Below are 21,534 nucleotides of genomic sequence, written 5' to 3'. Positions count from 1 at the left end.
AGCAGCAGTGGAAGCAGTGGTAGCAGCAGTGGAAGCAGCAGCAGTGGAAGCAGCAGCAGTGGAAGCAGCAGCAGTGGAAGCAGCAGCAGTGGCAGCAGTGGCAGCAGTGGCAGCAGTGGAAGCAGCAGCAGCGGGGCGACTCAGGTTCTTGTGAAACCGACCACCCTTGTCGTGGGCGGCACGACCTCGACCAAGGTCGTCACTGAGACCGTGACTATCGTTGAGACCATTACCACCGTCATTGGTGGCGTTACGGTCACGCAGTACCAGGCCGCTACCACCACCGGCCCGGCCTCTGTTGCTGCCATGGCCACCACGACGGTCAGCTTTACTGAGACGCATGTCTCCACCCTCACCATGACGGCAGGAGCCTCCGGGGTGGCTGCTGTTGGTACAAGCGTCAGCACTGTGACTGTCACTGCTGCAGGCACTGGCGCCGCCGGGGCCTCCGGGGTCGCTGCTGTTGGGACGAGCGTCAGCACTATGACCATCACCGCCGCAGAGTCCACCAGCACTAAGACTATCACTGCCGCAGAGTCTACTACGACCATCACCGCCGCAGAATCCACCAGCACCATGACCGTCACCGCCGCAGAATCCACCATGACCGTCACCGCTGCCGAAACCACCAGCACCATGACTGTGACTGCTGCGGAATCTACCAGTACCATGACCGTCACTGCTGCGGAGTCTACCAGCACCAGCACCTTGACAATTACCGCTGCGGAAACCACCAGCACCCTGACCGTCACTGCTGCAGAATCCACTAGCACCAGCACCTTGACAATCACCGCTGCAGAAGTCACTAGCACCAGCACCATGACTATTACTGCCGCGGAAGCCACCAGCACCGTGACCATCACTGCAGTGGCTAGCGATGCTGCCGGAGCCAGTGGGGTTGCTGCCGTGGGCAAGAATGCCAGCACCGTGACTGTGACGGCGTCGGGAGCAGCTAACACGGTGACCATCACCGCGGCAGAGGTCACCAGCACTATCACGCAGGTTGCCACCGCGACCGAGACTGAGACCGAAACCGTGACTGCCAAGGCGACTGCATGTGTTTAATTTAGTTAGTAGTTGACTGTTTGATTGTTGAAACCCTCCCTCCCCCTCCCCCGACTTATGATGGTTGATGGCTGTGCCTGTCTATTCTCTTTTTTTTTCTCTTCTTATCCCTGTCTTGACGACATACACTGTGTGTAACTTTTTCCAGAGAATAGAAAATTATCCTTCTATATCATATCTCTCTTCTGTATACCACCAGAGAAGTAGATACTAGTAGTATCTTGATTCTTTTGACTCTGGAGTCTGTTGCCTCTTGGTCTATGTAGTAGATACGGCATTATCGGTCCGAGTCCCCGTATTAGCCGAAGAAAAGCCGATGGACTGATGATGCCCCGCCATGAGAATAGATTTGAATACTAACTAGTTAGTTACTATTCACTGTTCTGAAAAATAGTTCATTTCACTGTTCTACTGGGTCTCTCTATGCAATGGCGGTCGATATTGATGAGATCCTCGCCCGCCTCACTTTGGAGGAGAAGGTCTCCCTCCTGGCAGCCAGGGATTGGTGGCGCACCCCCGTAATTAGGCGTGATGACATTTTTGTCCCTCATTTGAAGGTACGAGGAATCAGGAAGCGGGTATATTGATCATTGAGATTGATTTTTTTTTTTTTTCTCTCTTTCTCTCCAGACAACAGATGGCCCCAATGGAGCCCGTGGCGAAAGCTACGTGAGCGGCATCAAAGCGGCGTGTTTCCCCTGCGGATCGAGCATGGGCGCCTCCTTTGATCGTCGGCTCTTGTATGATGTTGGCAAAGCCATTGCGCGCGAGGCGCAGAGTAAAGCGGCGAATATCCTGTTGGCGCCGACGTTGAACGTCATCCGCTCGCCGTTGGGTCAGAAAGAGATCCTCTTCACCTGTTGTTGTGAACTGATCAGCATCCTGACACGCTTTGCTAGGGGGCCGCAATTACGAGACATACTCTGAGGATCCGGTAGTCTTGGGGGTTCTGGCTGCTGCTTTTGTGAATGGTATGGCCCGATATGGAGGTAGAAACTAATCTCTTGAAACGATACTGACAGATCACCCCATGACAGGCTGCCAATCCGTTGGCATCGCGGCGACGCCGAAACATTTCGTCGCCAATGATGCAGAGAATCTGCGCACAACACTGTCGACGGAGGTGGACGAGCAGACGCTGCGCGAGCTGTATCTGCTGCCCTTCCAGCTGATCATGAAGCTGGCGGACCCCTGGTGTTTCATGACGAGCTACAACCGCGTCAACGGGACGTACGTCTCGGACGACCCGCGGCTGGTGCAGGGCGTGCTGCGGCACGAATGGGGATTCCGCGGCTTGGTCGTCTCGGACTGGATGGGTACGTATTCCACAGCGGAGGGTATGAATGCGGGTGTCGATCTGGAGATGCCCGGGCCGCCCAAGTGGCGTGGCGAGCGTCTGCTCCAGGCCGTGGCCGAGGGGGCCGTCAGCCAGAAAACCATCGACGAGAGCGCGCGCCGGGTGCTGGACCTCGCGCGCCGGCTCCGCCGCTGGGAGGAGCACCCTGAGGAGGAACCGCCGGAGCGGGCATTGGAGGACCCTGAACGAGACGAATTCATCCGCGACGCCGCCGCGGAGGGTATCGTCCTGCTGCAGAACCGAGACGCCGTCTTACCCCTGACGTTAGCTGCCGGGGAGACTGTCGCGCTCATCGGACACCATGCGCGCATCGTCACGCTCGGCGGCGGGGGCAGTGCCCGCGTTGACGCCCTGCATGCAGTCAATCTGGTTGATGGGTTCGCGCAGCTCGGCGTCCAGACAACGGTGTCTCCGGGGGTCCCGGTGTTTGGCGCCGTGCCACATGCGGACGCTGGTCTGCTCTTCCAGACGGGCGGCGGACAGGGCGAGCAGCCGGTCAAGGTGGAGTGGTTCAACGGCAGTGTGGTCGGCGAGAACCTGGTTCACACGGAGACGAGGCCTGTGCCGGAGTACATGATCAAGGAGCAATGGCCGGCGTACCTCGCCCGCGAGTACTGCACACGCATGACGGTCGATCTGCAACCGGAAAGTAGTGGCGAGCACCTATTTTCCGTCGTGTCGACGGGACGGGCTGTGTGTTCGATCAACGGACGCGTGGTGTTCGAGCGAGCCCAGGAGACCGCCCTGAAGCCCGAGTCGTTCTACTTCTTCAAATCGAAGCTGGAGCGCCGCTTCACCTTCGCCATGCAGGCCGGAGTGCGGTACACTCTCACGCTTGAGTCGTGGGCGACCGACCCGGAGATCCTGGCCGCGAAGCCTCTGTTCGGGCGCATGTTTCAGGGCTCAGCACTGCGCTTCCACGAGGCGATCGACGTGCCAGGTGCGATCGAGGCGGCGGCTTCGACGGCGCGGGCCTGCGCCGCCGCTGTCGTCTGCGTAGGGACCACCAATGAGATCGAATCCGAAGGCTTCGATCGTGACACGATGGACCTCACGGACGAGCAGTACGCCCTCATCCGTGCCGTCGCGGCGCAGAACCCGCGCACCGTCGTGGTCAACTTCTCCGGCGCGCCCGTCGGCCTTACTCAGGTCCTTGACGTGGTGCCTGCAGTCGTGCAGGCCTGGTTCCCCGGCCAGGAGTGCGGCCATGCGGTGGCGCGCGTCTTGACAGGCGCCGTCAACCCCAGCGGTCGATTACCGCTGTCGTGGCCCCGACAGGTCGAGGATAACCCGTCGTTTGGGAACTTCCCAGCAGACGAGGAGACTCTCTTGATCAAGTATGAGGAAGGGTTGGATGTGGGATATCGGTTCTACGACCGCGAAGAGACCCCAACACCGCTTTTCCCCTTCGGATTCGGCCTCTCGTACACTTCGTTTGCTGTATCGAACGCCCGTGTGGTAGCTAGCGTACAGCAGCAGCAAGCTGTCTTGTCCAGTCGGTCAGACACGGTCGAGGTGAAGTGCGATGTACAGAACACGGGGAGTCGTACCGGCAAGGTGGTCGTGCAGTTCTACGTGGGGATGCCGGCCACGACGATCGGACGCAAGAGACCAATCAAGGAGCTCAAGGAGTTCGTCAAGGTGGAACTGGCTGCGGGCCAGAGCCAGACGATCTCTGTGGTTCTCGACCGGTACGCCGTGAGCCTGTACGACGCCGACAGGTCCTGCTGGCGGGCGAATCCTGGCCGTTACACGGTATATGTCGGTCAATCGTCGGTGGATCTGTCGAGCCAAACGGACTTTACTGTGTCGGAGCCACTGGAGTGGACCGGTATTTAACAGTTTGTGGGGGGGGGGGAAGCCAATAAGAAGTCGAATTAATTGCAGAACTGCAGTCTATGATAATCTTTTGCTCAGTGCTATCCCGTACTCCATTGTCGCTAACAGGCCGCCCAGGTTGATGAGAATGGAAGTTGTATGGATCCAGACGAAGCGACGATTCAGCGCAACCATGGCAGGCGAATGCGGCGGGGGATCGTAGCTCTTCCTCTTGTCGCGAATTTCTATCCTTGGATCAGCAATTTTGATATATCCCAGAGCTTACGCTGTATGTGTGCGAGGCAAAATCTCTCCCCTCCCCCTTACCTTGACGCTTCTTCTCTGTGATGACCTTGTAGGTCAACGGGCGGAACACGAGCAGGTTGAGCAATCCGGCCCCAAAGACGACAGCCATGCTCTTGGAAGACAGCAGTTGGCCCTTGTTGAAGCCCAGCGAGGTTGCAACCACGGCCAGGGGTAAGAAGGCCTGTAGAGAGAAATAGACCGGGAAGATGGCTGTCTGGAGAACAGAGAAATAGGGACGCGGTAGGGAATGGAAGGCCACAATGCCATTCACGCAGGTCTATGCAGATTAATATCACCATCCCACCAACCCTTGACGTGATGAGGACTCTACCTGAAAGACCTGGATGCCGAGTAAACTGCCATAGCTAGGCGGGGATCAGCACGCGTTCGCAGCAGCTGGGGACGTGCGCCAAACCTAAGCAGATGAGAGCATTGGAGGAGCATGGCAGGAAGTGGCGGCCGACTGTCGGCTCTGTCGGCGTCTAGGCACAAATAGCGGCCTTTCTGAGGCTGGAAACCGTCTCTAAAATGGTCTGCATAAGCGTGGAGGAGGAGGAGAAGATTCGTTTCGGTGGGAAAAACCAGTTTAGGATTTTATGCCTCAGGCAGGAGTCAGGCAGCTTCTGTCACTAATGCTAAGTCAGAACAGGCAAGGCGGCGGGACAGAAAGTACTTGGGACTCTAATTGCGGGTTTGCTTTCAACCGCCTGAATGGTCTAGTAGTATGATTCTTGCTTCGGGTCAACTGAAGTGCAAGAGGTCCTGGGTTCAATTCCCAGTTCAGGCCGATCTTCTTTTTTTTTTTTACACTTTTATTTTGACATGCTGTTTTGTTTTATTATTATCATCTGATTATTCTAGAAATGATTTAAAAGTATTGATTTACCCACTGAGGACTGCAAAGTAGTTGTATTATTTTCGTCGTTCGGGCCAACTGCTCCTATATATATTGTGCCATCCCCTACTACCCTCACTCTCACCCTCACCCTCACCCTTACTCCTTCTACTCCTTCTCCTCGATTTTCATCACATCATCCACACAAACCATCGTACCCCTCGAAATCGATAGGTTGGCTGCAATTCCGGTCAGAATCGACAGCGCTCCGTCCACATGTGATGCTGCCCGTCTCAACCGGTCGTCCTCTGTCGACTCGCCAAACAAATCGCGCAGCAGCTGGGGGTCTCCTCCGCCATGTCCACCGGTGGCTTCAGGGACCTCGATCTCCTGTGGCGGGCCAAACAACGGTCGCAGCAGGATCGAGTGCGAGGTGAGTGCCCCCTCGAGCGCTTGATCGCCGCCCGAGTTGACGTATGACTTCTCCACGACCTCGACCTCGAGTCGGCCCTTACTACCGTTGAAAACGACCCGGAAGCCCTCCCACGGCGAGTAGGCCGTCAGGCTGTATGTCATCACCGCGCCGGATCGGTACCGTACCAGCACGTTCATCGTGTCCTCGATGCTGATCCCGTCGCCGAACACGCTCTGGTCGCGGTGGTAGCCGTCTTCGGCCTCGGCGTCCAGATACATGGCTTTGAGTTGCGGCGTCTGCTCCAGATGGAGGGCGAACGGGTCGTCGGCGGCGTACGCGCTGCCGTGGGCGCGTGAATAGAACTTGGTCTCGCCGCGGCGTTCGGCGTTCTCGCGTCCATAGAATCGCAGGTCCCCCATGGCGGCGACGGTCTCTGGCCGGCTCTGCAGCCAGAAGTTGACCAGGTCGAAGTGGTGGGTCGCCTTGTGCACCAGCAGGCCGCCGCTGTTGCGCTTGTCGCGGTGCCACCGGCGGAAGTAGTCCGCTCCGTGCTGCGTGTTGAGCAGCCATTCAAAGTGCACCGAATGCACCTGCCCGATCTCCCCGGCCGCCAGCAGCTCGTATACCCGGGTGTTGTGCGGTGCGTACCGGTAGTTGAAGGTCACCCGCACGCGGCGGCCAGTCCGCTCGACGGCATCGAAGATCTCGCGGCAGCGCGGCGCGTCGATCGTCATCGGCTTCTCCGTCACCACGTTACAACCCAGCTCGAGCGCCCGCACAATGTACGTGTGGTGCGTACGGTCGATGGTCGTCACAATCACCTCGTCCGCCCCCGTCTCACGCACCATCCGCTCAAAGTCGCGGGCGAGGTATGTCGGCACCTCCGCATGGCCCAGCTCCCGCAGCCGCTCATTCGCATAGTTCATGCGCGTCTGGTTGATGTCGCAAAAGGCTACCAGCTGCGCCGTGCTGCGAAACTCGGTCGCCAGCGCCGTGTAGAAGAAGATGGCGCGGCCGCCAGTTCCAACCAGAGCGTATTTCTTCATAGATAACGCTATTTTAAAACGATGTACAGATCAACAAGGGGTTTGTATATTTTGTTATATGAAGAGAGTCGGTTTATATCCCACCTTCTCTTCTTCAGTCGGTGGTCAATACCCCGAACCAAACGCGGGGAAGCGGGGTAATTATACACAAATCAGATTACTCCGTGGATACTTAGAACGGGTATACTTGGTTGAACATGTAGTATTGTAGTTACTGACTTCAGATACTAGCAAAGGCATTCCTTGTACGCGGGAGGATGAAATCTAGGAGCATGGAGCATCATTTTCGGAGGTTGTTGTGGTTGTATATCTCAGGACAAGAGAAAGAGGGTTAAGGCAGCCATTCTCACATTAAACATGACTCCCTCTATGATCCTGGAATGGCTAGGTGGATTTACCAAGTTTGGAGTGAGTTCCCTTCCACCCGAGCAAAGAATCTCGTCTAGGTACCTGCTTGGTACCTGGTTAGTAGTTGGTTGTACTCTGTATTGATTTTAGTTGCAGCCTGAGGCAGACGAAAATGGAGATGACTTGAAATACAATAAAATCTGGTAAGCCGCTAGATACAGGACTAGGTACTAGGTACCAGGTAGGTACCTACCTTACCTGATCTACTACATAAGGTACCTAGGTAGTACCTTCCATCCATGGGTTCCCTGTCGGGTTGTTATAGCGCTAAGCGGATCGGGCCTAGTCCCGTCCAGTGCCCATCGCTCCTTCCCAGGTTGGATTTCCTCGTCTCTTTCCAAATCTGGTGGTTTTTCTCCTCTTCTCCTTCTCTCCTCCTCTCAACGACTTTCTCTCTCTCGTTTCATGACGTTCTTCTCTCATTCTGATCCTCATCGTCCTTTCCTCTCGGTAGAGTGACTTCAAGATCTCCAGCCCGCTCGTTCTGTTCTCTGGGCATGACCTATCATCTACGCATGATAACGGTTGGCTGTCTATGGAGTAAGCAGAAAAGCAGGATCTCACACCGTCTCTTCAGGATTCGCATCAGCAATGTGTATGCAGGTGTGATTGGACTGACCAATATACTTGGACCGTGCCTGCCGTCTATTACTTTATCAATGTACAATTCCTCATAGATCATCTAGGATGATGATGATTCAACACTCTCTTTCTCCTTCTTCTAATCATGCTCCAACAGCACGTCCTTTCCTCGATGATGATATTGAGCAAGACCGACTGGGCATGATTCACCACATGACGGATCTGATACGAAAAAACCGCAATTAGAAAGAAATTAGCACGTGGAATCTTTTACAGTTCCTTCAAGGCCTGGAAGCATGGCCCTTATCTGTGACCACCTCGGAGTACGGCTGGAGTGCCGACGAAGTACAGATCCAGGCAATGATGGCACGTAACGATGCCAATAATCGGAGCACCCACTCTTACTATGACATGTGAGCTATTATTCTTCTTTCTTCTCTTGTCAGTGTTTGACTCATTTGTCCTGCTAAGTATGTTGTCTATGGTCAGAAACCACCTATAGAGTGATGCGAAGATATATGAGGAAAATTCAGCCGGATGCCCACAATCTAACCGTTTGATACCCAAAGAGTCCTTTTACAAATCTCCTGCTCAAAGATGCCTATAGTGAGTAGTTGATCAACATCTTTGGAAGTTTTCTGTTGCGAGAGTTGCTCGGTGATCCAGGAGGAGATCAGGCACGGATCGAAGTATTCTGATAACTTGAGAGAAGATGTCTAGACCGTTGTCAATGCGGAGTTGTGTGTAGTTTAATTAACTTGTTGGACTCCTCCTGGATCTTCGTTTGCGGTGATATCTTCCGGTGACACGGGCCCACGGGCCACCACGCGGGCTTGTGCAACCCTTGATGACTCGTATGATGTCTGATTTGCTACAGAGAAGCAGAGAAGCAGAGAGTCAGTGGCTGAGATGTACCCCTCCGCTGTTACATCCCTGGGCCGATCCGAAGATCACGATGACATGACGATATTGTCTGTAAACTTTAACACCCATGCAATGGGTATCTACCTAATTATCGCAGGATGACTCGGTGATATCCAACAGGGGCCGTGATGTGATCCCTGGTGATCTGCATCTCCTTTCATTTTGATCTGCTAGAACCCCTCTTGTTGGAATGTGGTTGATCAGCCCTTGTTTCACGCTGACGTCGACTGCTCCTCGAGCATTCCTCTGATCTTGAAAGTGGATTTTCAAATCAACATCTTTGTTTACTGAGCTGGGCGATTCGCATAGAAGATACTGTTTGGCCTTTTTTTTTTTTTTTTTTTTTTTTTTTTGTCCGCCAGTGAGGTTTAGCTGACCCTCGCTTCCTGATCAGATAGCCCGTGGGAGGGTGTATCTTCCGACTTCCTCTCTCTTTTTTTTTTGTTGATGTCTCGCTTGGTGGTCGTCTCTTGCTCACGACACCACCATGCGAGTTGTATTCTTACAATTACATAATGAGTTATCAATGCCTTCATGGAGAACGATCTTGACTGCTGTTCTCATTGGAGCATGCTCCGTGGGTGCGATTGATCTGGATCTTGATGATCCGAGTATGTCCCCCCTTCCCACCTCGAGACCTGCCTCATATACTAATCCGGTCTATAGATTCGATCAAAGCGGCAGCCAAGATAGCCGCCACGGAGATGATGTCCTACTACACAGGTAACCATCTAGGTGATACACCGGGTAATCTGCCCACCCCGTACTACTGGTGGGAAGCGGGTGCTATGTTCGGCGCTCTGGTCGACTACTGGTTTTATACGGGCGACTCGACATGGAATGACATCACGATGCAAGGCATGCTGTGGCAGGCCGCGCCGACGGCGGACTTTATGCCTGCAAATCAGACCCGGACCGAAGGTAATGACGACCAAGGATTCTGGGCGGTGGCCGCCATGTCTGCGGCGGAGCGCAATTTCCCCAATCCACCAGCAGACCAGCCTCAATGGCTGCAGTTGGCGCAGGCCGTGTTCAACGAGCAGGCCACCCGTTGGGATATGGAGACTTGCGGTGGGGGGCTGCGATGGCAGATCTTCACCTGGAATAATGGGTACAATTACAAGAATACCATTTCAAACGGCTGCTTCTTCAACCTGGCGGCCCGGCTGGCCAAGTACACGAACAACCAGACATATGCGGACTGGGCGGTCAAGGTCTGGGATTGGACCACTGCCCTGGGCTTCATGTCGCCAGAGTACGAGTTCTGGGACGGGGCGGACGACACGCAGAACTGCACCGAGTTCAACCGCATTCAGTGGACATACAATGCCGGAGTATACCTCTTGGGCGCAGCCAACATGTTCAACTACGTAAGTCTTTTTTTTTCCATCCATTCAAAGAAAAGACATCTATCTCTATATATATGTATGTGCGTGTGGGCTGACGATGAAGACCAACGGCGATCCTCTCTGGCAAAACCGTACGCAGAGCATCTTGGACGCAGCGGGGGTCTTCTTTATAGACAATCCCAAGGATGTAATGTATGAACGAGCGTGTGAGACGGTCAACACATGCAAAGTGGACCAGCGCTCATTCAAAGCATACCTGTCGCGGTGGATGGCGGCGACGACGCAAATGGCGCCCTTTACGTACGACGCGGTGATCACGAAGCTGCGGGCGTCGGCACAGGCGGCCGCCCAGGCGTGCACAGGAGGCAGCCAGGGCACCTCCTGCGGTCTGAAGTGGACACAGGGATCCTGGGACGGGAGCCTGGGGGTTGGCGAGCAGATGAGCGCCATGGAAGTGTTCCAGGCGAATCTCATCGCTCGGGTTGTACCCCCGGTGACCAACAGCACAGGCGGTACTAGCCAGGGTGATCCGTCTGCTGGGTCGCAGCCAACTCCCACACAGCCCAGGACCGTCACCCGGACCATCACTGCGGGAGATCGCGCAGCAGCCGGCATCTTGACCGGGTTGATGATGATTGCCGTTGTGGGATCCACCGGGTGGATGATATGGGAGTGATCTAGACAAGACTCTCTTCGCTTTTTCTTTTTTTTTTTTTTAACATTTTGGCATAATTTTTTTTTCTTCTTCTTCTGGATAATATATTGAATTGTCTCCCAGATAAACAACTACTCAATCTAGTCTATATTCGATTTAACTGTCAAACTTGCTTGGTTCCACAATGGTGTTTCCTAAGTCAATGGATTCAGTATGTCTCTCTCTCTCTCTCTCTCTCTTGGTAAAATTTCATGGTATTGGCCAGGCCTGTGTTTACAACGTCCAAATAATCCATGCATTGATGGAGAGTCATTATGGCCAGATACTGCAATTTTTTTTTGGAAGATAGGAGAGTTGAAGTTTATATACAGGGTATCTTTTGAAATTGGTGAAGAATGGATGAATGAAGGCCGATGAGATTGCCCTTGCTCAGCGGAGACCACCGGCGAGCAGGACACTCTGGCCGGTCATGTAACCGGTGCGGCAGAACATGGTGACGACGTTTGCGCATTCCTGGGGGACACCAAGACGGCCAACGGGGATGTTGCGGACGTCACCGGGGGTGCCCTCGAGGAGCTTTGCGTCGGGGATCATGCCCGTGTCGCCGATCATGGCGGGGGCGACGTCGTTGACGGTGATGCCGTCAGCGGCCAGCTTCATGGCGAGGTTCTTCATCATACCGGTGAGACCGGCCTTGCTGGCGGCGTAGTGGCAGCCGTTGATGCCGCCGCCGATGGCAGCAATGGAGGAGACGAAGATGATGCGCCCCCATTTGGCGGCCTGCATGTGCGGGACGGCGAGCTTGGCGAGGATGAAGGAGGCGCGCAGGTTGACGGTGATGGTGAAGTCGAACTCGTCGACGGGGATGTCGTTGATGTGCGGGATGCGCTTGCCGTAGCCTGCGTTGGAGACGAGGATGTCCGGCCCCGCCTGGCCGTGGGCCTCGGCCAGCTCGACGAAGACGCGTTCAATCTGCTCGGCGCTGGCGACGTCAACCTGGTGGGCGGACAGGCGACGGGCCGGGTCCTGCGCGCGCAGCTCGGCGATCAGGGCGTCGACGGGGTCACGGCGCGAGGCGTACGTCAGGGCGAGGTGGGCGCCCTGAGCGAACAGATCGCGAGCACAGGCAGCGCCAATCCTGAAGGAAGGTCAGTCAATTCTATAAGAGGGGTTGAGGTTGAGGGTGAGGGGAAGTGTTTACCCGCCCGAAGCACCGGTGATGAGAGCCAGACGGCCACGAATCTCATTGTCAACCATTGTGGAGGAAGTGCTGATGAAATGCAGATAGAAATATATGAAGATAGAAATCTATTCAGTGAATGGTTTGAGAGAATTGCGGATCCAAGAGGGGGTAGAGAGGGGTTTTATGGTGGTTTCCTGCTGCCTGAGGCATACTCGGTGGAGCTCCGATCAATAGCCGATCGGATATTGAAGACGAGTAGACACATGGTTACTACATAATAAGTACTAGAGAATAAGTAAAGATTATCCATATAAAGGTCTAGGCATTGCTCATTAATGGATCTTCATAATTATGCTATGAGTGTGATAGTAGTTAATATATAGATATAATATTTATCTATGAGCCTAATACCCTCGCTTCGCGAGGGGGCTCAAAGAGGAGGCTATAATTATTATATCAATTATTATTATTATTTAAATCAAGATATTATAGAGTAGAGCTCTATAAATTAAGTCTGCTCTGGACCTACAGCCCTCCGCAATAACACTTATCTAGATACTCAGGTCTGACGTACTAGAAATCACCTAATTAACGCAGCAATCAGCGCAGGAATCGACGCAGGGATAAAATAGGAATTAGCCTAGGAATTAGTATATATACCTTGTTATTTAATGGTAAGTTAGATACTTCCCTAGATAATGAAAAGAAGAAAAGGGGGATAAAATAGAAAAAAGAATTATATAGGACTTAGATTGAATATAGACTGATCCTAAATAGGAATGGTCAATTGCAACATATTACAAGCGGGGCGCCAAGAAATTGATATTTCTGTATAACAGAGAGTAAGTAAAGTACTGTATAACAGAGAGTAGGTAAAGTAAAAAGTAATAATAAAGAGTAATACACATAGACATATAGATATATATATAGACATAGACATAGACATATAGACATATATATAGATAGATATATACTGACTATAGGATGAATAATAGTATTACTAACGCATGGCGGGGTATGTGGGGTATTCGAATGCTTGTTTCTCCTCGTACAGATCCATCATTTATCATACTTTATATTATACTTTTTGATATTTGATACTATCAATATGGCCTCTCTTCCCCCTGCTGTCTGCTGTACCGTTGGTGTAAGTTGATCAATCTCGTTTGTGCCATCTGCTAATCCAGCAGATTCGCCATGAAGGCACTCCCACCGGGAAAACCATCCAAGTCGCCGGTGTAGACGCCTACATCGCCGAACCGTCTGGGCGTGTTCATCGCGACGTGGCGATTCTCTATCTGCCTGATGTCCTTGGGATCTGGCAGAACTCGAAGCTGATGGCGGACCATTTCGCTGCCAACGGCTATTACACCCTGCTGCTTGATTTGATGAACGGGGATCCTGTTCCGATGAACAGAGGGCCAGTAAGTATTCATAGTCGAGAGAGTGGGTTATATATTAATATTCCAGGACTTCGATATGCAAGGATGGCGCGCCCACGGGTCCAACGGAACAACCCCCCACACGCTGGAAGCCGTCGAGCCGTTGGTGACCAGGGCGATCGCCTACCTGCGCGACACGCTGGGCATCAAGAAGATCGGAAGTGTAGGCTACTGCTTCGGCGCGAAATACGTCATCCGCTCCCTGGCAGAGGGCAAGGGCGTGGATGTCGGGTTCATCGCTCACCCGTCGTCGACCGAGGAGGCCGAGCTGGCGGCCATCAAGGGGCCGTTGTCCATTGCCGCGGCGGAGACGGATCGAGTGTTCCCCCCCGAGCTGCGCTGGAAGAGCGAGGATATCCTCGTGGCGGCGGGGTTTCCGTGGCAGATGAATCTGTTTGGAGGCGTCAAGCATGGGTTCGCCGTCCGGGGGGATATGTCTGTGGCGAAGGAACGGTATGCCAAGGAGCAGGCCTTTTTCCAGGCGGTTGTCTGGTTTGATGCTCATCTCGCGCTGGAGGAGTGAGGTAGATAGTGATAGTTCTAGTCCAGAATTTGCTTCTTATGGACTCATATAGTTATTGTCATGGATTGAAATGTAGTTATTCTATCAAGTTAAAGAGTGTAGGTACACCTACACCCTCCTACACTCTTTTTTTAGTCAACTCTTGTGGTCAAAAAAAGACCCACTTGCAATTCTAGATCGACTGGCCCAGTGGTTAAGGCGTCCGCTTTACACGCGGAAAATCGCAGGTTCGATCCCTGCGTCGATCATTCTTTTTTATTTTTTTATTTTTTTTATGATCCATCTATATATAAATGGTTTGATGAGTTTCTGATCTGATCGTTTACCCCAAATCGATATTAGCCAGTTGATGGTGGTGGTCGCCAGTTGGCTTTTGATCATCCAAGTGCTGAAACCAAAACCTCCTTCTCTCCTCCCTACTCTCTTTCACCTCTCCTTCCTACTCTCTTTGCTACTCTCTTTATTACTCTCTTATTCATCCATACCATTACCTAGGCATCATCTACTATCCTCATCTAAGCATCTATCCCCCCTTCATCTATCTTCGCCACCTGTTTGTACAGTTCCTACGGCAACTCACGCGTCTGGATAGTCTGCGGCCAACCAAGAGAAACGTCGAGGTAAGACGGTACCTATCAAGCCATTATGATTGACGTTCCTCTGATATATACCCGGGATATACAACATATAGTATGCCCTCGATACTCCGCACTCCCATCTGCAATGTCTAGATTCCGAGGTTCGACGCAAGGGATGCAGCCTGCAACACCTTGCACATACCGTCCACACCGTGGGACACCCACGGGCCAGCAGATTGTCCGGTGCAAATGAAAAGACCACTGCCCTCTGTCTCTAATCTGTCTGTCTACCGACATGCTCATCTTCCTCTCGCTGCTCCTCACCGTGCTGGCCTCCCCTCCCAGCGCCGCCGACGCCCCCATCGTCGACCTGGGCTATGCCGCATACCAGGGCGTCGGTCTCCCCGCCGGTGTCACCCAGTTTCTGGGCTTGAGATACGCTGCGCCGCCGCTGGGTGAGCGACGGTTCCGTGCACCAGCCGATCCGCCGCGTTCCTCGACCATCCAGGATGCTTCTAGGGTGAGTAAACAAATGGAGAACCACCCCCCCTCCACAATATATATACATATATCTATATACAACCATGGTTAAACAAAACCAACGGGTAGTTCCGCCCCATTTGCGTCGGGGTCAGCCAGACCGTCTCCGACTCGCAGGCCGAGGACTGCCTCTTCATCAACGTCTTCACCCCCTCCAATGCCACCTCCAAGTCCAGGCTGCCCGTCTGGCTTTACATTCAGGGCGGCGGGTACGCAGCCGACGCCAACGCCAACTTCAACGGCACTGCTGTCATCCAGCAGGCTGGCTTCGAGATGGTCTTTGTCAACTTCAACTACCGCACGGGAGCTCTCGGATTTCTTGCTAGCGAGCAGGTGCGGCAGCATGGCGACTTGAATGTCGGCTTGTTGGATCAACGGAAGGCGTTGCGCTGGGTACAGCAGTACATCAAAATGGTAAGATAACCCTGGTTTTCTAATATCATTTCTGGCTACTCTTCTTCATATGACTGACTGGATAATAGTTTGGCGGCGACCCATCCCATGTGGTTATCCACGGCGCCTCCGCAGGCGCAGGATCGGTGGCGCATCACCTCGTTGCATACGGCGGACGAGACGACGGTCTCTTCGTCGGGGCTGTCGCGCAGTCGCCGTTCTGGCCGACGCAGCGTACCGTCGCGGAGATGCAGTTCCAGTACGATCGTTTCGTGAATGATACAGGGTGTGCCATTGGAGAAAAAGTGAAAGAAGACGATGATAAGAAGACGCTGGAATGTCTCCGTGGCCTCGATATAGCAACCATTCAAGCCGCCAACGTGCCGTCCCCCTTTCCCGGTGCCCGTTCGACCACCTCTTCCCCACTACCGACCTGGTACTTTCTTCCCGTCATCGACGGCGATTTGATTCCTGACGACCTGTACCGCCTCTTCGATACAGGGCGGTTCCTCTCCGTGCCCCTGATGGTCGGCAGCGACACAGACGAAGGGTCGACCTTTGCGTCTGATGCCTCGACGCCAGACGAGGTCTCTTCCTTCCTCCAAACAAACTATCCGCACCTGACGGACCCGCAGCTCAAGGAGATCAACACTGCGTACCCGCTGCTTCTCCCCGCCCTACCAGCCCACCGCGCCTACTTCCCTTCTCTCTCCGCCGCATACGGCGACGCAACCTTTACCTGTCCCGCTCTCGAGATAGCCACCGCCCTTGCCGCAAGACAGACATCCCCCGTCTGGACATATCGCTATAACGTCCTGTCGCCGCTCAACCAGGCCGCCGGCCTCGGCGTCCCGCACATGTTCGAAACAGCCGCCATCTTCGGGCCCGGGTTCGCCGGCCCGGCAGATCCCTCCTACTCAACTCTCAACAGCGCCATTGTCCCCGTCACAATGGCCTACTGGGTTAGTTTCATCTTGACGCTCGACCCCAACCCGCTACGATCCGCGGGGGCGCCCGTGTGGCCTCGCTCGGAGCGGAATCTTACCTCTAGACTGCGTCTGCAGACAAACGCCTCTGTCATGGAGGCCGTCCCGAACCAGTTGACCGAGAAATGTACCATGTGGAGGCGGATGGCGGGGGTCATGGAGGTATAGACTGTATAGTTGGTATTATTGTTTAATAGATGTCTGACGTCATAGTCTGGGGGTGGAATATGCGGGGTAGACAGCACAGGAGTTGAATTCAGTATCGCTATTCCATATTATATACATCATATTAAACAATCAATGTGCTTGTGCATTACTCTGGTTACCCTACTTAATCAAGTCGTGTTATCAAGTCGTGTTTCATCCTTATAGCTTGATACATCAATGCTGGATGATTAGTATATCCGGATTATCATTGGAGGAGTCTTCATCTACTTGAGTTACCACTACTACATCTACTTACGCTAGCTACTATATACTTGTATGATATATCTTTTCACGTGACACCCCCTCTTTGAAGTCTGACAAAACCGAGGATAACTTTCTGCACGTATTTGAATCTCTGGATGCTTGGATTCCTTGCATAGAGTATCTATCATGTCGCTGAATACACTGCCACCGGAGCTACTGGAGCAGATAGCTCTGTTTACAGGGACACCCGAGCTGTTCGCGTTGCGACTTACCTGCCGGGACACCCAGCAGAGAACCTTGTACACGTTCAGCGCGCGCTTCTTCTCCAGTCTGGGCTGCGATCTGTCGACGAGCAGCGTGGCGCGGCTCGATGCGATCGCGAGCCACGGTCACCTGCGTGAGAACGTCCGCTCGATCTGTTTCGCGCGACGGGCTGGTGTCTCCCTGGGTGAGGGCTTCGTCTGGGAGAGGTACCCGTGGGGTACCATCAAGGAGGAACCCGCCATTCGTAACACCGAAAGGCTGAGGCGAAGTCTGCTTCGGTTTCCTCATTGCGACTCCTTTGCCGTTTACGCGGGGTACCCTGAAACCAGCACTGCAAAGCTCACCACCTCCGACGTGCTGGGCGTTGTGCTGGATCTCCTGAACACGACGCAGCTTCCCGTCCGCTCGTTCCAGCTTGTCTACCGCTCCGGGTCGATCGACATGCGCCGGCTACCAAAGACAAGGCGGTTCAGTAGTGCATCCATGTTGCCTAATGGTTGGTCGGCGCTGCGCACGATGCAGCTCCACCAGTTGGTCACGGTCCAGACGTTGCCCTTCCTGCTTGGGATGGCCGTGCATGCGCCGCAACTCACCAGCCTCTCACTGCGACTCGCTCCTGCAGATCTGGCGGGCGAGTTTGTGTACGAGCTCGCACGCGTGGAGAGACTCGCGCCTATCACTGAGCTGGCGATCGAGCATACCGCCTGTCGTGCCGAGGATCTGCGGCTGTTTCTCTCCCGGCTGGGCAGGTCGCTGTCATCGCTTGTGCTGCATAATGTCTGTCTGTTATCCTCTGATTCCTCTATTTCATTTTCCACTGCTGCTTCTGTTGCTGTTCCAATCGACTTGGCGACCTGGGCGACGGTTTTTCATGCGCTCGCCCAGGACTGTCCCCGGCTGCAAGCTGTCGCCTTCCAGGAACTCAGCTTGAGTCCCTCGGCGAGGGAAAGGAGTCCCGTCTCATTCCGACTGGACGAGAGAGAGAACAAGACGCAGTGCATCTGTTTGCAGGAGCGTCCTCCTGGACAGGTCCTCGGCGTCTCGTATACCGGCCCGGAAATGACTAGGGCGTTGACGATGCTGGAGAGTGCAGTAGTATAGTGTGAAGAGTAACAGAATATGATACCCAGCGAACAAGTTTGAAACGCAAGGCTTGGTCAAAGTAGATATGGAGATAGTCTCTGTATAAGCCGTGATAAGCCCGACTTACAGAGTCGGCGCAGCAGTCGTCGTCATAGGAACTACTAACCTCTCCAAGCGGTACTACATAGCAGTAGTATCCATCCCTTTGACGTGTCTTGAGCCTGAGTCGGCTGCAGCCATTCATTCAGGGGTACACTGCAGTCTTTCCGCAGGAATCCTCTTACCGTGATGATTGAGAAGGTTATATCTTCAGATCCGGCTAAAACAGAATGGCATAAGAGGAAGAACAGTCTATCGAACATGATACAGGAAGGAAGTTGTCAAATGCTAAAGACAGAAGAAGAACAAGAAGAAGGAGGAAAAGAAAAAAAAGGCGGTGTGACACGGCTAAAAATAGGTCCTTCGCGCCTTCCTAATTTGGCCAACTCGACGAGTCACTTCATTTTCACTTCATCCCACAAGAACAGCCAGTAACACTGCAGCAGACAGTGCTAGAGCTGTGGATTTGAGCGGACGCACAACAGCCGGACTTTCACCCGATGTTACCTGAGATGTCGACGTGTTGGCAGCAGCAGTTTCGTTGTCCAGCAGCCGCGAGAATCTCATCTCGTTATTGCCAAAGTCGAAGACGGCGACCACGTTCTTCAGAAGCGGAACACCGATGATATTGAGGACTACACCCTCGTATGCTACGCTTTCAGAGCTGGTCAGACTCGTGATACAGATGTCGCCGAGTTGATAAATGAGATCGGAGCCGTTGTGGAAAAAGGTCTGGTTGCCGATCTGGAGGCCGAAGGTGGGTGCGGTGGCGGCGCAGTCGACGACCCACGCGCTCAGCGAGGCATCATATGTCGCTGGTGGGGAGAACATCTTGTTGATGGGGTCAACAATGGCGGCTGGGAGGAAGGAGACGTAGTTTCCGCTGTCGACAAAGGCCTGGAACGAGGTGGAGTTGGTGGTTAGCGACGACGACGAGGAGGAGTCGTCGGAGTCGGAGCCATTCGATGCCGGGCCGTAGGTGGCCCCGGAGATTGAGATGCTCCAGTATGAGCGGACACGTTTGCCGGAGGTGAAGTTGAGAGGGATATTTTCGGTGACCTCGACGGGGACAACGGAGAAGTTGGGACTGTGGGCCACAGGTGGCAGCTCCCCGAGGGAAAGATAGCCGCCGAACCCGGACGAGCTGTTTTGGGGCGTGCGCGCCAGGGTGATACTGAAGTATGGATCGACGAGGCCTCGTTCATACATGGTGTTGAACAGGGGGCTATACACGGCGCGGTCATAAAAATAGGATGTGTTGGAGATGTTTGTGCCCGGGTGGGCAGAAGTCAGGGCCGGATACGCCAGGCCGATGAGCCCGCTGTTGACCCCGTCGCCCATGGGAGTGGACCGCTCTCCAATGCCGATCTTCTGTCCCTTGACGGTAATGCCGCCGAGGGTGATGTCCTCGTACGCCATGGCACCGCCCACAATCCCATCCCCATACTGCACGCCGAAGGTCTCGTTGGCGATCTGCCGGTACGTGTCTGAGATGTTGTATAGATGGGACGAGTATTCACACTCTTCCTCGGGCAGCTCCAGATTCGACGTCTGGTTGATGCAAATGAAGCCGGTTTTCGCTACCCACAGGTCACTGCTGCCCGTGTCGACCTGCAACTGGAAGGTCTGGTTTCCCACCGTCACATCCACATCGAAAATGGTCCCGTACTCCGTCGCCAGCATCCCGGCTGTGTGGTTGCTCAGAGAGACACTTGTATTGCGTGTCTTTAGAGCCATTGTGTTGCCGCTGCCTCCGAGCTGCTGTATCGCCTGGCTTCCAACAAATAATGACAAAAATCGCTGCATTGTGAGGGTATCTGAAATGATGGATGAATGAATAATGAGACTTGATATTTTCGATAATTTGATTTCTCAGTCAATAACCGATCCCTTGCGATATTTATGTGATTATCGCTTCCCAAAGATAGCACTCTCAAGCAACCTGTAAATAGAAACACATCCCAAAACAATGCTGCCTAGGTACACTGTACAGCCCAGCAAAACCTTTAGGCCGTACAGGATCTGCAGCGAACCGCCTGAATCAAGATCTTGCGTCACTACGGAGTAGCTAGTTAATTAATAGTCAGTCAGTGAACCTCGGTATGTAGTATATAGTATGTAGTAGGTATGGAGTGAGGATCAAGAGGCCGTTTATTCGGCCACTAAAAGTTGTCATGACAATCAACCAGTAGCGTTATAGGGCATTTATCCCTGCTACATTATGTAAAAGATAGTAGGTGATTAGTGACTAGTTGACTGCTAGATACTCTGTAAAAAGTACTGGTAAAAGTACCAGGAATTCGGTTGTTATATTATTGTTGTCGGCATCCGAAGAATTATAAAGAGAGCTGGAGCTGGCTATTATGCCTGATATCTTCGGCTCACGTCTTCCGATCATTCTATTAGCTTGGCTATTACTATTTACTGTATAATGGGAGTGATTTTCTCTGATGATTTCTCTCTTTAGTCCTCTAGTTCTCTAGTCCTTCAGTTCCTCTGTTTTTTGTTGTGTTTCTTCTCCCACTTTTCTATTCCCCCACTTGACACGAAGAGCGACTGTCACTCCCGACTGCACGTTGCACTCGACGGAGTAGCTGACGTCTACCTCCTAGGAGTCTTCCTAGATAATAATGAGTCCTGCGAGATTGACCGCTTGAGAATGCCTGTTCTATAGTGGGACCTCTTTTCGCCACTCGGTCAACGTGGTGTCCCGGGACTCGCTGGTTGCACGAAAACGAGATCGGTAAGGGAGCTCAGCGGGTGGCCTACGATGGTGTCAAGGAGTTAATCCGACGATATGGAGTGAAGAGAAGGAGAAAAGATAAGACACAGTCTCTTCTCCCCTCCATAACCCGGTCGTGATGGTTTGGGGGAGCCCTGCGAGTCGGTCTGTTCTCTCCCCCTCCCCCCTCTTCTAACCTGCGGCAACCGCGCGAATTCTCGCAGAATATACTGAACGGTGATGCCTAGATGGAGTGGATTACATGTGCATCACTGGCGGAGAATGCGGAATGAAAGAACGAACCCGTCAGACCGGCCAGATTCCCTAGCCACGAGGTTGCGCGTCGTCGGTCGCTGGAGGCAGTGCGGAAAAGCTGGTCTCCCCGACCGAGTGCATAATTCGCGCTTCGATACTACAAAGAACAAGGTCGATATTTGGAACGAAATTTCGCCGTACGGAGGCGATGGACTACGTCGTCTCGTTTCGGACCCTGGTCGGTATGAACAACAAGACGCTTCCGCGGGTACGGTGTATCTGGGCTTCAGAAGTG

At 53.4% G+C, this 21,534-nt stretch overlaps 10 protein-coding genes and 2 non-coding genes across 12 annotated transcripts; 8 read left to right on the top strand and 4 right to left on the bottom strand.

Moving 5' to 3' along the window:
- Positions 1-24: 24 nt before the first annotated feature.
- ASPZODRAFT_11601 (hypothetical protein) lies at positions 25-1,065 on the top strand (the record flags this gene model as incomplete). Its single annotated transcript, XM_022721128.1, has 1 exon — positions 25-1,065. A coding segment is annotated over one exon (1,041 nt), but the record flags the coding sequence as incomplete, so codon positions are not given.
- Positions 1,066-1,693: 628 nt separating this feature from the next.
- Positions 1,694-4,638, top strand: ASPZODRAFT_126671 (hypothetical protein). The gene is made up of 2 exons (XM_022721546.1): positions 1,694-1,922; positions 1,988-4,638. The coding sequence occupies exon 2, from the start codon at positions 2,096-2,098 to the stop codon at positions 4,259-4,261; it is 2,166 nt and encodes a 721-aa protein (XP_022585255.1). The 5' UTR covers positions 1,694-1,922; positions 1,988-2,095; the 3' UTR covers positions 4,262-4,638.
- ASPZODRAFT_11599 (hypothetical protein) lies at positions 4,319-4,990 on the bottom strand (the record flags this gene model as incomplete). The annotated part of the gene is made up of 4 exons (XM_022721127.1): positions 4,319-4,485; positions 4,568-4,823; positions 4,878-4,911; positions 4,962-4,990. The coding sequence occupies 4 exons, from the start codon at positions 4,988-4,990 to the stop codon at positions 4,319-4,321; spliced, it is 486 nt and encodes a 161-aa protein (XP_022585254.1).
- A 261-nt stretch (positions 4,991-5,251) lies between these two features.
- On the top strand, positions 5,252-5,333 carry ASPZODRAFT_t21. Its single transcript has one exon. It is a non-coding gene; the product is annotated as a tRNA-Pro (tRNA).
- Positions 5,334-5,439: 106 nt separating this feature from the next.
- On the bottom strand, positions 5,440-6,842 carry ASPZODRAFT_86328 (hypothetical protein; the record flags this gene model as incomplete). The annotated part of the gene is made up of 1 exon (XM_022730279.1): positions 5,440-6,842. The coding sequence occupies one exon, from the start codon at positions 6,840-6,842 to the stop codon at positions 5,550-5,552; it is 1,293 nt and encodes a 430-aa protein (XP_022585253.1). The 3' UTR covers positions 5,440-5,549.
- Positions 6,843-9,282: 2,440 nt separating this feature from the next.
- Positions 9,283-10,781, top strand: ASPZODRAFT_56841 (hypothetical protein; the record flags this gene model as incomplete). The annotated part of the gene is made up of 3 exons (XM_022728640.1): positions 9,283-9,367; positions 9,423-10,126; positions 10,209-10,781. The coding sequence occupies 3 exons, from the start codon at positions 9,283-9,285 to the stop codon at positions 10,779-10,781; spliced, it is 1,362 nt and encodes a 453-aa protein (XP_022585252.1).
- A 99-nt stretch (positions 10,782-10,880) lies between these two features.
- ASPZODRAFT_86322 (hypothetical protein) lies at positions 10,881-12,067 on the bottom strand. The gene is made up of 2 exons (XM_022730278.1): positions 11,962-12,067; positions 10,881-11,898 (listed from the first exon to the last, which is right to left on the bottom strand). The coding sequence occupies exons 1-2, from the start codon at positions 12,015-12,017 to the stop codon at positions 11,190-11,192; spliced, it is 765 nt and encodes a 254-aa protein (XP_022585251.1). The 5' UTR covers positions 12,018-12,067; the 3' UTR covers positions 10,881-11,189.
- A 947-nt stretch (positions 12,068-13,014) lies between these two features.
- Positions 13,015-13,971, top strand: ASPZODRAFT_86317 (hypothetical protein). Its single transcript, XM_022730277.1, has 3 exons — positions 13,015-13,090; positions 13,134-13,367; positions 13,414-13,971. Exons 1-3 carry the CDS (start codon positions 13,052-13,054, stop codon positions 13,906-13,908), a joined length of 768 nt encoding a protein of 255 aa, XP_022585250.1. The 5' UTR covers positions 13,015-13,051; the 3' UTR covers positions 13,909-13,971.
- Positions 13,972-14,083: 112 nt separating this feature from the next.
- On the top strand, positions 14,084-14,156 carry ASPZODRAFT_t22. The gene has a single exon. It is a non-coding gene; the product is annotated as a tRNA-Val (tRNA).
- Positions 14,157-14,781: 625 nt separating this feature from the next.
- ASPZODRAFT_55150 (hypothetical protein) lies at positions 14,782-16,573 on the top strand (the record flags this gene model as incomplete). The annotated part of the gene is made up of 3 exons (XM_022728521.1): positions 14,782-15,006; positions 15,096-15,440; positions 15,509-16,573. The coding sequence occupies 3 exons, from the start codon at positions 14,782-14,784 to the stop codon at positions 16,571-16,573; spliced, it is 1,635 nt and encodes a 544-aa protein (XP_022585249.1).
- A 429-nt stretch (positions 16,574-17,002) lies between these two features.
- On the top strand, positions 17,003-18,181 carry ASPZODRAFT_137882 (hypothetical protein; the record flags this gene model as incomplete). The annotated part of the gene is made up of 1 exon (XM_022724391.1): positions 17,003-18,181. One exon carries the CDS (start codon positions 17,003-17,005, stop codon positions 18,179-18,181), a length of 1,179 nt encoding a protein of 392 aa, XP_022585248.1.
- Positions 18,182-18,673: 492 nt separating this feature from the next.
- On the bottom strand, positions 18,674-19,999 carry ASPZODRAFT_54773 (hypothetical protein; the record flags this gene model as incomplete). The annotated part of the gene is made up of 1 exon (XM_022728490.1): positions 18,674-19,999. One exon carries the CDS (start codon positions 19,997-19,999, stop codon positions 18,674-18,676), a length of 1,326 nt encoding a protein of 441 aa, XP_022585247.1.
- Positions 20,000-21,534: the final 1,535 nt, after the last annotated feature.

The sequence above is a fragment of the Penicilliopsis zonata genome (genome assembly GCF_001890105.1).
Source record: "Penicilliopsis zonata CBS 506.65 unplaced genomic scaffold ASPZOscaffold_1, whole genome shotgun sequence".
Classification (NCBI taxonomy): Eukaryota; Fungi; Ascomycota; class Eurotiomycetes; order Eurotiales; family Aspergillaceae; genus Penicilliopsis; species Penicilliopsis zonata.
This window is presented reverse-complemented; position numbering and strand designations above follow the sequence as displayed.